Below are 17,643 nucleotides of genomic sequence, written 5' to 3'. Positions count from 1 at the left end.
GGGCTGAGCCGATGGAGGATGCACACACACATGGTATTTGTGTTCATAACAGGTTTGTATATTAAAAGCAAAAAATAAAGAAAAAAAAAAAAAAAAAAAAAAAAAAAAAAAAAAAGCAACATGAAAACAAAAATCAAAAACACAAAAAGGATCCAAAAAACCTCTCCAGACCAGACAGTTTATATTTAAATATTAGTTTTCATCCGTGAGTTTCTTGTCTCCAATTATACTCATGCCCCTCCCTCTCATTTCTAAAGGAAAGATCGCTGCTAGTGTCCACAGTAACAGTTACATTGTGCTTACTCTGTGATGTGTCCCATCTGAATGCCTGCCAAACACCTTCGCTTTTTTCTTTTTTCTAAAATGTGAGAGAAATTTGCCTCTTCAGATGGTTCCCATAACCCTGTTGCCAGCCTTGGGACTGACCGTGAGAAATGTAAGATGCGAAATGCAGGCAATTATCCTTGAATTGTTAAAGTGAAAAAGAAAAAAAGGAAAAAAAAAAAAAGAAAAATCCACAACTTGGGACAAATTAATCCTACTGAGATCACAAAGTCTGTTGCATTGCAATTCTAACTTGCTTTTAAGGGCACTTGAATATGAAAAAAAGCAGGAATGAAGTGACAATCTTCCACATGCTGTTCTGTCAACGCAACTTAACTGTGATCTGTTATCTCCTTTTTGAGCTAGGTATGTCACATTATTTCTTTTCACATTATAATGATTTTACTCATGCCACTGGGCACTACCTATGTTGCTCAGGGGCATGTAAGGGATTAAAAGGAATATTTTTCTTTATATTAGTACCCTCTAGTGCACCACAAGATTACATCACATTTACCAATAAAACACTCTGTCACATTTTGTTTTGTCAGGGTTTGTGCCTTACAATAACCCTGGAGTGGCTCAGGTTTGCTTCCTGTTTATATCTCAGCTTCTAAGCCAAAAGCCGAAAAACGTACTTCGGTAACATTTAATGATGCTTTATATGGTAGGTAGTGATGCAAGTTCAATAAAAGGCTGATGAACAGTGTAATAAAATGCCATTTATAGTCAAAATTATAAGTGAATGTGAAATACAAACTACTTATTAAACCAGAAGTCAGATCAGATGTCTTACTTAATTGCTTTACTCATACCACTAAAGCAAAAGACAAAAAAATGCACTAATGTAATGGTCAGCTCTACTTTAAATAAATAAATAAATAAATAAATAAATATTCTAATTACTAACATAACTCTAATCTTAACACATTCCTTTCCATCTAGCTATTAAAACAAATATGAAATGTTATGTTATATAATCCTGGCAACTGTTGGTAATATTCAAACAAAACTGATCACTGTAAGAATGAAATTTTACTCTTGCCTTTGTATTCCCATGTAATTGCGCATCTAGATTGGACACTTACTTCAATACCTCTGTTCAATAACTGTTTTTTAAGTGTTACGGTTTAGTACACTCCATATGGTGTAAAGAGAAACAGCTAAAAATACTTAATTAGGCTAGAGATTTTATACTGAAACTTGATGAGAAATTTTGATGGAAATCTACAAAAATCAGGCTCAAAGCACAAAATAAACAGCACAACCAAAGATCCTCTTCCATTAAGATCAGATCAGGCTTTGTAGGTGTTTGTACAGCTGCTAGCTTGGTCTAGAGCAAAAAAGAGGTTGTGATCTCCTGCACGGGGAGCCAAAGTTTTTATGTTTTGACCCCCATCTCAAAAAGTGCTTCAAGATGTCCAGCCCTGTGTATTTCAAATACAGTTTCACACTGTTACCAAATAGTATGAAGTACTTCTCTGCAACCTTCAGATCACTGAACTAAGACAAGTAACTTTAATACTTTGGTCTCAGGTCTGAGGTTTGAAACATTTTTGTTTGCCAACTTATACTAATTCATGCAAATAAAACAGGAAAATATGCCCTTTGAACCTATGCTCGGGGGACGTGGTCAAACTGTTGTTCTGGGAACCATTTACCATTTTAACTCCTCCTATCTCTAAGATGTGCTCAGCCTTATTCTACTCACACCCCATTCACTTCAACAACACTTTTCCTCCTCACACAAGAATGTTCATCTCGCACCCATTTTGCATGCCTTACCCTTTCGCCTTGCATCTCATAACTGACCTCTGCAAAGCCTTCTCATTCTTAACCTCAAGGAAACCTGGTCTCTTTTCCTTCAGACACAACTAAAATGTGGGAGGGACAGAGGGAGAGAACAGAAAGGTAGAAGGTATAAAGGAAGTGGGAACAAATAAACTTCGGCAGTCCCAGCCATCTTTCCAAATGCTGCAGTGGCCCTTTAATCTCTACTTCTTATCCCACTCTCACCAAACTCTCTAGTGGTCAGAGATCTTGGCCACATCCTCCCACTTCATCTTTCCACTGTCTCATTAAAAACTTATTTGCTGATACTTGCCTTCCATAGGTGCCTTAAAGCATTTCTTACTGCTGGAATGCAGACTTATTCATTTATTGTTTCACATTCTGTTTGACTAGCAATATTTAATGGCTGTAAAACTACAGATCAGAAGGACTGTGTGGGGGGCTGTACTGTAGTCCCAAAAAGGCAATGTCTTACAGAATAAAATCACATGTGGGGTAGATAGCCTGGGAAGGTTTTTGAAATGTTAAATCCTCCTGGGAAAGTGTGAGATGATTGATAAGGAAAGAGAAAGCCATACCTGATGCAGCCTTGTTCTTAATGCCTTCAAGGAGGATTTTCTGGAGTTAAGCATCCTCCAGAAGGGGCCCTGAGCTCTCTGGAGCCACATCTAGTCGGAATAGTGCAAAGGAGAACCAGGCAATACAGATGATGGGGAACAAAGATTCAATCTCTTGAACAGACTTCATTAATTTAACAGTGCAGTTACATACTTATCCTTTGTGCCTCCAGACATAAGCAAGCCAATCAGACATGTCATTCTCTAGTTCAGGACTGAGCTGCTCAAGCATCACAGCAGCATTACGTAACAAATGCACATATATATGTCTACTCAGCTGGATAAAAGAAGTCACATATATTACAAGACACTGGATGGCAGAAAACTTGTAAATACTGACAGGACACTGTTGCCATTAAGATGTTTTTGCTGCACTTATGCAGGGCTACCTGAGAAAGATCACTGAAGACAAGGCCGGAGCTGTCCATATTTTCAAAATATCCCTCAGAAAATTGCTTATATTCAAGTGGAGGATGGCATCTCTATCTCTGCATTCATCATACAGTTTGATATAGGCACGGATGCCATTAGTTCTTTGCATTGAGAAGGCTCACGTCTTCCGTAAGTCATCTGGAGTGCCCTACTCAGATGAAAGGCACTGTAAATGACTTAGTAGCACCACTGCTACAGAAAGAGTTCTCTAGAAATACAGAAGGATTTAGATATTCACATCTTCATTTTTCATGGATGTGATGTTCATCACAATTCTGATATGAATTAATATAAAAATTAATTTTCACTGAAGGCTTACAAGTAAGTTTGCAAGAATGAGCAGTCCTCCCTGGGAAAGCCTTTCCTGCAGACAGGTAGCTTTACCACTCAGGGTACCAAGTAGGTCAGTATTGAGTGAGATGATCACCACTGCAGAGTGTACCTAAGATACTGCATTAAGGCTCTTTGTGTCAAGAAGCCAGTATAGGACAATTCAAACAGCATCACAAGGTTTTACAAGAACCTTACAAAATAACTAAGAAAAACTTCTGCAGCTATTTTACTCTCTTCTTTGAGACAATGTGATCTTCTGACTTCTTTTCTCCCAGAGCAGTTTTCCATTGGAGACAGCAGGTTTTAAAAAATAAGTCCTTCAACTGCACATCTTAAGAGGTGCCAGGGTACTTCAGGATGTTAACAAAGATGATGCCATTGCTACAGATGTTCTGTAGTCTTCCCAAACAACCACTAATCTCTCCAACAGGAATCCACTTATCCAAAGCTCCTCTGCCCTGCTGAGTTACAGAATAATTTCCTGCAGTCCTTCCTGGTACTGTGCCACACGCACACATACACATGCACACATGTGATATACTAGAAGCACAGGGAAACCTTCACTCTTCAGATGTTCAGCGTGACATGATTAATAATAATGTATATTAAAAGCTGTCACAAATTGCTTTGCCTTCATTTGCTGCTTTGTTAAATGGATATTATGTAGGTATAACAACACCATAACTCCTTGCAAAATGAAGGATTTACTCTTTCATTCTCAGTGTCTTAAAATTCCTGCCTCCTTTTGCCAGCAATTATAGTTCAATTCCCGTATGTTATCTACAACAAAAGCATACACTTAAAGGCCAAATTTGCAAATTAAAATGTAACAAAAGTTCAAATGCATTAAATTTCCAGTTCCCAAAGGATATTGTGAAGTGCTGCCATACAATAAATAGCGTTATTCTGAATGATGAAAATCATAAATTATTATGACAAACAGCTATATAACATAACAGTATATCTACTGATGTAATTCCCATTACACTTAAAAAGCCCCATCCCTGCTTCTGCTAGTGCTGAGTCTGGCCACAATGTTTACTGCAAACTGAAATCAAATGAACAGACTGACTGGGACTGATTGCAAAACACTGCTACATCTTACCTGTGTTTCGCTGTGTATGTTCATAAACAGAAATAGTATCATCCCTCAGGAAGTAACAAATAATGAATTTCCGATCCTTGTCAATAGGACTATCAGTAACAAGCTTTGCAAGAAAGCGCAGTGTGTTACCGTCAAGTCCACATCTGAAAAAGTAAAAAAAAAAAAAAGTATGTAAAAAAAATTAAAAACAGAGAAAAGTCTTAATCACTTAGAGACTCAATCTCCTATGGTTTGTAAAGTACATTAATTGTGTTATTCCAGGATCAAGAAGGGAAAGGCCATAAGGTTCTTCTCTAAAAAAATCATTTTCAGCTTAAATTAACTCAACCAACCAGACTCAGATAGAAAGGAATTATTTTCAGGGAAAATTACTTCTCTGCCAAAGCTCTGAAATGAATTTGTATTCAAATTTAGTTGCAAATGAAGGCCTGAATTTCTTTCCAGAGCATTTATAGACAGAAAATGGATTTAACGTGTGTATTTTCAAATCAAATTCTGAATGGTAAGACACACTGACATCATTTCCATGAAATCAGGCCTACCAAATGATCTTTCTAGTTTGATATTGTCATTACGTTTTACATTATTTACAGTACCGTTATATGCCCTACCAAGTCTTTTCTAATTGTTTTCTTCTTTTCTGTATGTTTTACAGGTGGTTACTGGTTCTCCAGTGTGTCACCCTGCTTCTCACTAAGGCCTCAACAACCATTGTCTGACAAGGTACTTCATAATGGAAAGGATTAATGCTTTGACTGCAGTAGCTAGCTGTGTGAAAATCAGCAGATAAGAAAGAAGATGTAAGAAAGTCAAACAGAAAAATAAATCAGTGTTGGACTTCTGAAGCATTCAGAATTCCTGACTAGTTCCTGGTCATTGACTTCCATCACACTGACACTGAAAGCAGCAGAAGGGAATGAGGGAGAAGGATGGCAGGGGCAGAAATGTTGCTGAGTTCAGAGAAAACTGGAGTTCTGTGTCAGTAAACCATTCCCCTAAAAGTTGGCTGAACTGCATATTTTGCCAAAAAGTTACATTCCCGTTCAACATCCATTGCCTTCACAGAAGAAATAGCAACAACAACAAACAAGCAAAAAGGTTGTAATTATTTTTCACCAAAATACCTGTCTTTTTCCATGAATTTCTTGAAATCTTTCTGGGGAGGCTTGAGAAGAAAACCAAAACAGGAGCACAGAGAATCCTCTTCAGAACCAAATCCAGTGTATGGTGGAATAGGTTTTTCTGCTTTTGGAGGTGGTGGAGCTTTATATGGAACTGGGGTGAAATCCTCTGTAATAAAGACAGTAAGACTTATTTGTTCTTCTTCTGATGAAGCCACTCTTCTGAGGATTTAAAATTTCAATATGAATATTAATCAGTCTATTTCTCTAGCAGATCAATAAGCAAACTGAAATAGGATCCCTCCTACAGTTAAAGAGTAGAAAAAGGCACCATTGAAGCCACCACTGAAGTTATTGTTTCATCAAGGACAGCAGAAGTTTGTCTGTGATCCTAAAACATTTTACAGAAATCATTAAGATACACAGGCAACAGAAATATAGTTTGTATAATAAATGTAAAAATGTAAGTTAAAATGTATTATATATTAATAATTATATATATATTATATTATATATAAAATGTATTATATATATATATATGTATATATGTAATTATATATATCTATATGTATATATGTAATTATATATATCTATATGTATATTATATATATAATGTATATATATGAGATCACATCAATAATTGATACTTGCATACACACTGTTTATCCCAACGAGAAAATAAATAAAGAATAAGTAAAATGTAATGTGTTTATATATGTCATATATGAGAAACATTGTAAAAGTTTATGTGCATTTTGGTACACTGAAACCAATAGCTTCAGTCTGCAACTCAACTTCATCCAGATCTTCAGAACATTTTTCTCTTTTCCCCCTCATGTCTCTGGCTGTGTCCAGCTGGGACATGAAACATCTCAGGATGGAGCCTGTACAGCCCGCCCTGGGTCCCGCTCACCTCAGGAGAGAAAGTTTTTCCCAGTATTCACTCTGACCACTCTGGTTTTCATTTAACTCCACTATCTTGTGTCCTCCTGCCACACACTGGCATACCAGGCTGCTTGGCCTCAGCAGGTAGGTGCAAGTGTCAGTCCATGCCCAGCAGCCACCTATTCCCTAGGCTGAGCAATCCTGACCCTCTGGCTCTTCCTCCATGCCAACCACTGCCTTGGCCAGACCATGTCTTTCCTGTATTGGCCAACCCAAATGAGAATGTAGTACCTCAACAAGGCCCATAGCATGATGAGCAGAGGGGAAACAGTCCTCTTTCTACCCTTGATATTCAGGTAGCTGTTTTCATGCCACGCAGGCTGTGGTTGGCCACTGCAGCTGTGGGCTTGTGCCCAGCTTGCTGCCCACAGCAACTCAAAGGGCACTTTCCCCCCTCCCCCCAGCATGAGCAAAATGGGAAGGTCAAAAGCTTGCTGCAGCCCAGCCAGCTCAGCACAGCCCAGGTGGAGTTGTGCCACTTCCACACCTTTGCTGGCCAGAGACATGTCCCAGGGAATCTAGAGCTGGCCAGGCCTCCAAGTGTAGGACAACACATGAAGCAGACAAGACAGGAAGATGCATCACAATTCACAGCCAATTTACAGGAAGTGAAGAGTTATGTAAGTAACCAGTATATAAGACTTCACCAAACAAAATGAAGTTTGTCTTTCTAAAGCTTAACTTCTCTGCCCAGAACTGAAGAGAGATGAATCATCTACACTTGTACCTTAGTTTTCAGCACAAATAGAGGGCAACAATAATACTGGTGTCACCTGGAACAATTTTCTGAAGTGGTTTGTTATTAAAATGTTTTCAACAGCAGTATATCAGAAGATCAAAGCAACTTACCCTCTTAAAGTCTAACTTGCCTAACAACAGTATGGAGTTGAAAAATACAGAAAGAATTCAGATGCCAGAGTACTTCTTTACCTTGAAAATATAACGATATTTCCTTTGGCCTTAATCTCTGACAAGAATATGTTTTAACTGAAAGCACCAGTATTTTTCCCTTCTCTTAAAAAGAGAATTGCAAAACCATGCCAACATATTTTTTTCCCCCATAAAAACCGTATGCCCTTTCCATACTTCAGAAATACAAAAGCCAAGCCTACAAGCAAAAGAAAGCCCACTCAGAAGTTTTCAAAGTTATCTTCACAGGCAAAGAATAAGTAAGTGTATGTCTCAACATGCCTCTGAAATGTTATTTTTCTAAGTATTACTTGTGACTAAACTGCTTCTCTAGACATTTTCAATGTGTCATGTTTTATATGTGTGTATATATATATATATATTTGCCTACATAGTGTTTATTGTAACAGGAGCTGCATATATTATGTTACAATAAACACTATGTAGGTAAATCAACATATATTGATACAAAAAATACCCATAGGTATTGATTCTATATTCTCTTCTCGTGCATGTTGAGTTACTACGTGACTACCACTTTAGTTGCCAACAGAGAAAGAATTGTTGCTTTCTTAATGCAGCTTTTTCTTCTGCTTTGAGGAGCGGGTACAAAAACTCTGAATCCTCTATTAAGATCGTTCCTGCACTCCAACAGTGCCACCTAGTGCGTGTGCGGCAGATGGGACACAGAGCCACGCAATGTCACTCCCCTCTCTGCTCGTATGGCATTAAGGCAGCAGCCGCTTCTGAAATCCATAGGCACTGCGGCAATTGTAGTAACTTATGATGCATGATGGGGGGGGGGAACACCTTCCTCTCTGTACAGCTTTAAATAACACACTTCCTGCCAAAAGAGTTTGGAAAGCCAGGACAGTCAGTTGAAACTGTAAGCTCAAAATACAAATTAATGCATTTTCATGCAGGTCACAGTACACACGTTAACACCGCATAAGGTATGCAGTGTTATGTATGTATGCAGTGTTATGTAAGGTATGTAAGGTAACACTGCTAAAGCATTTCCACTTACATGTATTTTAGCACACCTCGGTGAAAATTAGATTTATAAACTGAAAGGAAAATACACTTAAGAAGAATTAGTTTTAGTCCCAGAGAGTATGTTAAATACCTCAGGCTCTGGGCAGCCTGGTCTGGTGGTTGGTGACCCTGCACATAGCAAGGGGGCTAAAACTAGATGATGTGGTCCTTTTCAACCCAGGCCATTCTCTGATTCTCTGATCTTCAACTCAAGCTTGGAGTTAACTGAGTCCAAAGAGAAATCTGGTGCTTTGTTTCTCATCATTACCTCAATGTAAAATGTCTCCCCTTCATTCAGATTCACTAAAGAGAACAGCACAAACAACCAATCTTATGCCACCTACAGTTTGCACGATTTTAAAGGATTATGCATTCAGATTCTCTCCATCGAACAAGAAAATTCATAAAGAATTTTACATAGAGAAACACTAATTTGCAAACTACTTAAAAAATAGTGTCTTCAACTTTTGAGTAGCCAGGTAAGTGCACTGAACTCACAGCTATGCCTGAGCTCCAAATTGTTTTCAACTTTCCTCTGTCATGCATTGTTAGAGTAGCAACAAACAGACAATTTGCACTTGCACATCAAACACATTCCTTTCAAGGGAAATTCTACTCTGAAAGAGTGATCAGGCAGTGCAATGGGCTGCCCAGGGAGGTGGTGGAGTCACCAACCCTGGAGGTGTTCAAGGAACGTTTGGACATTGTGTTGAGGGACATGGTCTAGTGAGAACTATTGGTGATGGGTGGATGGTTGGACTGGGTGATCCTGTGGGTCTTTTCAAACCTTGGTGATTCTATGACTCAAAGCTATCACTGTTCCTTAAGAAAAATACTAATGTTCATTTTAGAAAAGGAATCACTATTTTTTTCTTCTTCTCTGTAACATTTTCAATGTGAATTTACAGTAGGTAGTAAGTAAGCTGAAAGTCACGGGTTACAAATTACTAGATCCAGAAAGAGTAGTAGAAATATTTTCTTCATGGACAGTTTTGCCTCTTTGTAGTACATCAGTTGATACCCAGCAGGAGATGGGATGCCATCATGGTGTTTATTACACCTGGCACATCAAACATTTGCCATGGACTAGAAAAGTTTTCTCATTACCTCAAAACTTGAGTGAGATTGGAACAAGCACTGGGAACAGCAAGAAATAAAAACAAATCCAGCCACATCTTTAGCTTACAGACAATTTGAAGATGACAGAACCTTCTGAGTCAGAGAAAAAATTCTCAAAAATGATCTGTTGCCAAAGGCAGCATTAAACTTGCTTGAATGAGAATTTGCCTGCTTTCAGTTTCAAAAGACACTGTGAGACCATGATATACATTCTGAATCTACCTCCAGCCCTCAGCTGATGAACTGTAGGAAAACTGTCACACGTTGGACATAAAGCATATTTCAAGGAAAAGTCAAATAATTTATACTCTGGATTAGAGCAATAAGCATATTGAATGTCAGTAATACAGCAGGCAGGCAAGAACTTCTACCTTCAGAGGAACAGGACATACACCTCTGAGCAAGAACAGCCAAGAATAAAAGAGAGAAATCCCAGAAATCCCACTAGCCTTGGGCAACAGAGGAGTTGGAGTTAATCTGGAGGGATAACACTGCTAACATGATGTTCCTTATATATGAGTTCTACTTTACATATAGCTGAGACTTGTCTTTGGTGAGAATGTTTCACAATTTAGATAAAAGGTACAATAAGAAAGTAATACCACCATCTTCCTAACTTTTATATACAGCAATTAAAGCAAATCCAGTCTTCCCAAAATCAGCTGTGCAGCTAAAACTCAGCAGTGTTGTGATTCCAATAAAATCTCCTTTTAGACGGTCCTACTTTATGATTATTCCAGCTACCTGAGGGAAAAAAAAAGGCATCTGCAAATGCATGTAGTCCTCTTTGTGCATATTTAGATCCTGCTGCTCAGTCTCAACCACATTTAATGGAGAGGTTAGACGCCAGAGAGATTTTGATCTCCAATGAATTCAGTGAAAATTGGCAGCAGGCTTTAATGCCCCCACTGAGGGAAAAGCAAGAAGTCAGCTGTTATCCAACAGCAGCTGCCTGGCCAAAAGCACACATGTACTGGCCAGCCAACCACGCTGCACACTGCTCTGCCCAGGCAGCAGGTCAGAGAGGGAGCCTGAGAAATGAGGGGGTGGGAGGGCGAGGAAAGCTGGGACATGAGAGGGATCACGAGGTGCTGCAAAAGGCGTAACAGACAGGCTTGGGAGGTGCTGGGGCATTGAATAAAAATCAGGAGGAAACCAGATATTACTGGTTTTGTTCCTTCAGGAACAATCTGTTATTTAAGAAAGGACAATTCATACTGAAATCCACACCTTACGCTCAACTCTGTGCTGAGATACTCTATTTAATTAAAAGAACAAATATCATCTTCCTACCACTGTATATCAGTATCTTTCATATTTCAGCCACCTAAATGTTGCTGTAACACATGGCGTAGAATATTTTCCTCCTTCTCTGTAGCTTCACTAGCAAGGAAAGACAGATAAAATCATACTAAAGGTGTTTTTTTTTTCTTGAATTCACAGCATTGTTACATGGCAGTGATGTCATTAGCTTCCTACTGAAGAGCATTAGCTATTGTTTACCCATGGAAAAGCTCTCCTTCACTTTCCACAAACGGTATGAAGAGTAAAACAGACAGAAGCAACACTGGAAATACATCAGATATCACGATCATGTACTTCCAAACAAATCTAAACTACCTTTAATTCTCCTAAAGGGCAAATTCCATTGGAAAATAACTGATGTTGAAACTGCAGATTCAAAAATAAATGTTGGCCTCTTTCATGACTTTGGCAGAAGAGTATAAATAAAGGGAGTAATGTAAAAACACAATAATAAACAGCTGGATTGATGCCGTGAGGTGCTGAGAACTGTGCCTTAATGTAAGAACTAATTTCTCCACTTGCTTACTCTCATTCAATTAAATGGTCTCCTTGGATTCAAACTATAATTAACACATTTCAGTGTTCAAATGAATTGGGGCAAAATGCTGGGCACTTTGTGAGACAAAGTCCTTGAGATCATCTTGTATGTTCACAAAAACAAAATGACAACACATAAAGAATAAAAGATGAGACCTTTCTCCCTCAAAACGTAACTGTTTCTAAACCAAAAAACTACCCCCAGTCTAATCTTATTCCCTTCTAGCTAAAAAATCGTATGCACACTTTTTCTAACATTATAATCATAGGTTCACCAACGTCGAAAAATACCTCTAAGATCACCCAATCCAGCCACTCACCTATCAACAATATTTCCCACTAAACTGTGTCCCTCAGTACAACATCTTAACATTTCTTAACACCTCCAGGGTTGGTGACTCCACCAAGACCCCAGGCAGCCTGTTCCAATGCCTGACCACTCTCTTGGAGAAGTATTTCTTAACATCCAACCTGAATCTCCCTCGACAAAACCTGAGGCCATTCCCTCACATCCTATCTCTAGTTACATGGTAGAAGAAGTTGACCCCCACCTAATCACAACTGCCTTTCAGGTAGTTGTAGAGAGCGATAAGGTCACCCGTGATCAGGACAGGTCCCAGTACCAATCCCTGGGGAACACCACTTGTGATTGTTTACCTGCTGTATTTAACTCCATTCACCACCACACTCTGGGTCCAACCACCCAACCAATTCTTTACCCAGCAAAGAGTCCAAGCCATGGGCTGCCAGCTAATTCAGGAGAATACTGTGGTAGACAGTGTCACAAGGCTTTGCTGAAGTCTAGGTAGATTACATCAACAGTCTTTCCCTCCTCCACCAGGCAGGTCACTTAAACCTAGAAGATCAGGTTGGTCAAGCAGTACACACCTTTCATGAGCACCTGCTAGCTGCTAGCTGGCCCTGATCCCTTGGTCGTCCCGCACACGTTGGGATCTCCCACAAGATGATCTGCTCCATAATCTTCCCTGGCACTGAGATCAGGCTAACAGGTCTGTAGTTCCCCAGATCCTCCTTATGACCCTTCTTGTATATGGGAGGAATGCTGGCAAGCCTCCAGTCCTCTGGGATCTCTCCAGTTGACCAGGAACACTGATAGACGATGGCAAGCAGTTTGGCCATCACCTCTGCCAGTTGCCTCAGTACTCCTGGGTGGATTCCATCCAGCCATACGGATTTGTGGCAGTCCAGGTGGAGCAGTAGGTCTCTAATTGTTTCTACCTGAACTGTTGGAGGTTTATTCTGCTCCCCATTCAAGACTTCCAGGTCAGGGAGTAGAGTACCCTGAGGATAACTGGTCTGACTTTTAAAGACAGACATAAAGAAGGCATTGAGAACCTCAGCTTTTTCCTTATCCTGAGTGGTCAGGTACCCATCTGCATCCAGTAAACGATGGAGATTCTCATTAGCCCTAGTCTTACTCTTAATATGTTTGTAAGAACGATTTTTGTTCTCTTTTACCCTAACAGATAAGTTGAGTTTGAGATGGGCTTTTCAGATTTTCTCCCTGTACATCATAACAACTTCTTTGTTCTCTCTGTGAGTTGCTCATTCTTTCTTCCACAGGAGGAAGATTCCCTTTTTCTCCTGGAGTCTCAGAAAAAGCTCACTGTTCATCCACGTTGGTCTTCTTCCCCACTGGCTCATCTAGAGGCACAGGGGGACAGCCTGCTCCTGTGCCTCTAAGACTTCCTTCTTGAGGAGCAATCAGCCTTCCTGGACCCCTTTACCCTTCAGGACTGAATCCCAAGGGACTCTCCCTACCAGTGTCCTGAACAGTTCAAAGTCTGCCCTCCAGAAGTCCAAGAGAGCAGGTTTGCTCATCCTCTGCTGATATCATCAAGGATTGAAAACAAAGGTAAGGTAAAAAGGTCACTCTCAGCTTACACAAACCAGCTTCAGAGTATCTATTAAACAGCATTTCTGATGATGAATTTACAACAAGATACCTTAAGGCACAGATAAATTTCTTCTGAAGGATGTTACTGAAAGGCTATACAAGCATCAGGCAGTGATAGACTATGTATATACACTCAGAACAAAGGGAATGGACTAGATCACCTATACTCTCAATTTTCTGCATCTCTTCACATCATCAACTTATGACTTCATTTAACTTCTATAGTAACTAACTTTAACATCCAGAAACATAATCAGTAATTACTGAGCCAGCATTATAGGAGGAGACTTTGCCCTTACATAACACTTGGTAGCACTGCTTGGTTGCTTCAGAATGGACAGCTGCATTTCATTTACCTCTTGTCAGCGAATAAGAAATCCCCTTTCACTGTTCCAAGATATCTTACTCAGAGAGGACACTGCTGCCAAACAGTGGCAGCAGTCTTGGCTGAAAAAATTATGAGGGAAATACCCCATTTTGTATCTCTGGAGCTATACTCACTGTTGTTATAAATAATAGTATGGTTATTGAATATGGCTTCCTTATACATTGGCCAGTATAAGAAAAGATTTATTTTGGCGCAGATATTCCAAGCTATTATATTAGAAGTTCTAATGAGGCCAACTAAGAAATTTAGCATTGTAATGTCAGCAGTACATGATTTAATTCCCTCAATGCAGCAAACAGATTTTGATCTAAACACTGCATTCTGACAACAAGACAAGGTAAAAAAAAAATAGTCTGCCCAGCTATTTCATTTCTCCATGTAAGAAAGGCCACAGTGGGATTCTTTCAATCATATCTGAACAGTCAAGACACTTAGCTGTATTTCTTGAATGAAATCAACTGCCAGAAATCAACTAAGTTATTTTTGCAGGGTGATGGCTATAATAGAACGACTAGCAAGTCAGACTGAGAGAATTCAGACAGATAAATGAAACACTCTGTTGTTACACATGCCTAAAATGCTTTTCTATTGTGAGTATAGTTGCTAAATGTTTCCAGAATTCAGTAATGAAATCTCACAGGATAAATACTCTTACGATTCAGGATACGCAAAACTACACTGTAAAAAGCAATAACTTGATAGAGTACTGTTGAGTCAGAAAACCTTATTATATGAGGATTCTGACATCCATACAAAGTGAAACACAGTGTAATGAGGAATAATTGAGCCTACTCTACATACTGCATGCCCTTTATTATCTTTTGACTGCAAACACAGCTATTGGAATGGGAGGGAGAAGTAGAGAAGATTAAATGACAGTCTATCCATATGACTATTTAGTCATTCTAGTTTAAAAATGAAGGCAGTTAGAAACCGATCATGGACATTATGTGCTGTTTTTCAGTGGAGTAACACACAAAAATGCCCTTCTGGGTCACCTGTAAAGTTACTGCTTCACTGTTAACAGCCTACAATAGATTGTTATTGCAAAAGGCTTTAATGAACGTGTTTTGTTGGTAATAAAATTTGAAGACAGCTCTGTCATGCTCAGAGGTATAAAAATGCTCGTAAGGAAATGATAATTATCACTACTTACCAATTCCGTACTTTGTCCTGTAATAATCTTTAGTGAATTCATCACAATCACAGAGCATTATCTGCCTTCCCCAAACATTAATTACTGCCCCTATTTTCAGGTCGCTGTCTTTGTAAAATTCCTGATGCACTGCTCCTGTCTAATAAAATAGGGAACATTTATATAGTAGCTCTATAAATCTTAGAGTCACACAGCCTTTCTTACAAAGTAGGTCATTAAGTATGCATGACTTAAAATACAATCTTCAGACTTCACTTGCAAGTAGTTTCCAGCCCATGCTATGCTACCTCACTTTCGCAAACACAGCACAGTAAATTTCAGTAGTTTTGATACGAGCTATTCTCCACCTGACATACAATTTTACAAATAACTTCTCTCACTGCAGAATATAATCAGAGAAATTACAAAAACTACTATAAGGATGTTCAACGGCTGGAGACATTCAGTAATATCTGACCTTACGATTGTCCAGAATGTAACGGCCTTTATTTCCTACTAAATTTCCTTGTACGTTGAGAACAGTGCGACTGGTGATTGTGCCAGGCTGATACAAACCAGTTGGAGCATACTGCGAGAAAAGACACAAGGTGTTAAGAAATACAGTTAACAAAGAAGAAAGACAACTCTTACCTTAGAAGTAAAAGAATATTTATTTATTTATTTATTTTTACAGACTGACTGTTCTAACGGTGCTGTCTTGGGAGAATTTTAAGTAAATTTGAACGTAATTTTATGCCACTGAACTTAAAACTCAATGTCTACGTCAGAAGAAGAATTCAGAATCTTACTGTGCATCCAAGAGTAAAGCTTTTTTTTTTACTTGGAAGCACAGGGAAAGCAAAGATAAGCAGCATATCCTTGTCAACATCTGCTCTAAAGGCTATTATTTTGAGCAGTAATAATACAAAAAAAAAAAAGCATACAGAAGAACCACTCAGGGTTGGTCTTACTGAGTTGAGCACTGCACAAAAACAGGAGATACAAGTCAGTATGGTTCTATTGGGAAAAATATTATTTTTGTTTATACCATAGAATCATAAAATAATTTGAGTTGGAAGAGACCTTTGAAGGTAATCTAGTCTAACTTCTCTACAATGAAGAGGAGAGTTTTATTGCAAGTTTCAATGCCAAAATAATAATTAATGCAATTAATATCCCAGTAATATCAAACTTAAGCAGATCAGTGAAATGCTGATGCAAGGTAACTAAAGTTCCCTGATATCCCAACTTTTGGCTGCTGTTCTTCTCCAAATTGTTACTTAAATTAGAGGAAGAAGCCAGCCTTTAACATTGACACACACTTCACTAGTAGAAGGGGTCTGTCAGCATAGAGTCACTGCTAAATCAGCAGCTCAGAATGCAGGATGCTCTAAGTGAGAACAGCAAGTATTTTGCTGTTAGGATTTTACCACAAAAATCTCTTGTAAATCTATGGTGCAACAGATAATTTCAAAGTATTAGGACAGGAGGGAAGAGATGCCTCAGAGTCTTACTTCATCTTTAGGCTGACTTTGTTCTACCACCAGGATCTGTCTGGAGTGACCCAGAGATGTACCCAGATTGTCAACTCTATCATCATAATAGGTTACACAGGACTCAAATCCTTGGAGATTTATCTGAGATGAATTTCCTCTAATAAACACATGATTGATGCCTATGTTTTTTCGTGGATCCTGATTGATTTTAACTAGCTTTTTATAAGGATTCAAATCTATGAATTCAAACTTAAGAAATCACTCTAGATATGCTACAGATATGTAATATTACTGAGAACCAGAACAGCATTTTTTCAAAGGTTCCAAATATAATCCATATGGATCAAATCTGAATTCACCTCAGTGTTAGTTCATCTACCAATATCAATTAATTTTCTGAATTTCCTTTCCTACTTTTAACTTAAGCGTGGCAAGCTGAAACTTAATTTTTCAATCTCTTGAAGTTGTATGTATTCAAAAAAACCTAACTCATGCAATTATGCTTTTTGCTCCGATAATATGTTCTAAATATCATTACAATTGCAAGGCAAGATTTTCACAGTATCATAGAATTGTAGAAGATAGAAGGGATTCTGAGATTATCTCGTCCACCCTGTCTCCAAAAGAGATTCCTTAGAGTGGGTTGTAAAACAATGCATGTAATATCTTTATTAGCAAAAGAACTTCAAATAGAATTAATTTTCCATTCCTTACCTTGGGAAGCTTATCTCTTCTGAGAAAAAATGGAACTGCATCCCGGCCTGAGTTTACTGGCATAACTTCTATCATATCAATAGTATCATCAGCCAAATAATAGTGCAGAACGAGCTCCCGTGGGTCGTGAAACAGGGATTCTGGGTCATCCCACACACAGTAAAAGCGTAGAACGTGGCCATCATGCTCAAGAAATTGTTTCAAAGTGTCAATTCGCTCATAAGGGCGCAATGGGTTGATGCTATCTTGGATCTGTATATGAAGGAGAAATTTAAAAAAGCACCTTTTTAATGACTTGCTCTTTAGATAGAATACCAAACCTCATGGTACAATCTAACATTAGAACATGCTTCTTGGACTTTCCATTTCAATAAATGGAACACTATTTACAACATTACCCCCCAAAAAAAGTATTAAGA

At 38.6% G+C, this 17,643-nt stretch overlaps 1 protein-coding gene across 1 annotated transcript in view; it reads right to left on the bottom strand.

Moving 5' to 3' along the window:
• The window catches only part of EFHC2 (EF-hand domain containing 2), a 56,269-nt gene that overhangs the window by 21,162 nt on the left and 17,464 nt on the right, over window positions 1-17,643 (bottom strand). Inside the window, exons 5-9 of the mRNA XM_015884109.2 lie at window positions 17,225-17,476; window positions 15,493-15,603; window positions 15,036-15,174; window positions 5,727-5,892; window positions 4,603-4,745 (exon numbers count right to left, since the gene is read on the bottom strand). Of these exons, the coding sequence (XP_015739595.1) occupies window positions 4,603-4,745; window positions 5,727-5,892; window positions 15,036-15,174; window positions 15,493-15,603; window positions 17,225-17,476 (811 nt within the window). The remainder of the gene's footprint in view (window positions 1-4,602; window positions 4,746-5,726; window positions 5,893-15,035; window positions 15,175-15,492; window positions 15,604-17,224; window positions 17,477-17,643) is intronic.

Source organism: Coturnix japonica, chromosome 1 (genome assembly GCF_001577835.2).
Source record: "Coturnix japonica isolate 7356 chromosome 1, Coturnix japonica 2.1, whole genome shotgun sequence".
In the NCBI taxonomy this organism is placed as follows: domain Eukaryota; kingdom Metazoa; phylum Chordata; class Aves; order Galliformes; family Phasianidae; genus Coturnix; species Coturnix japonica.
This window is presented reverse-complemented; position numbering and strand designations above follow the sequence as displayed.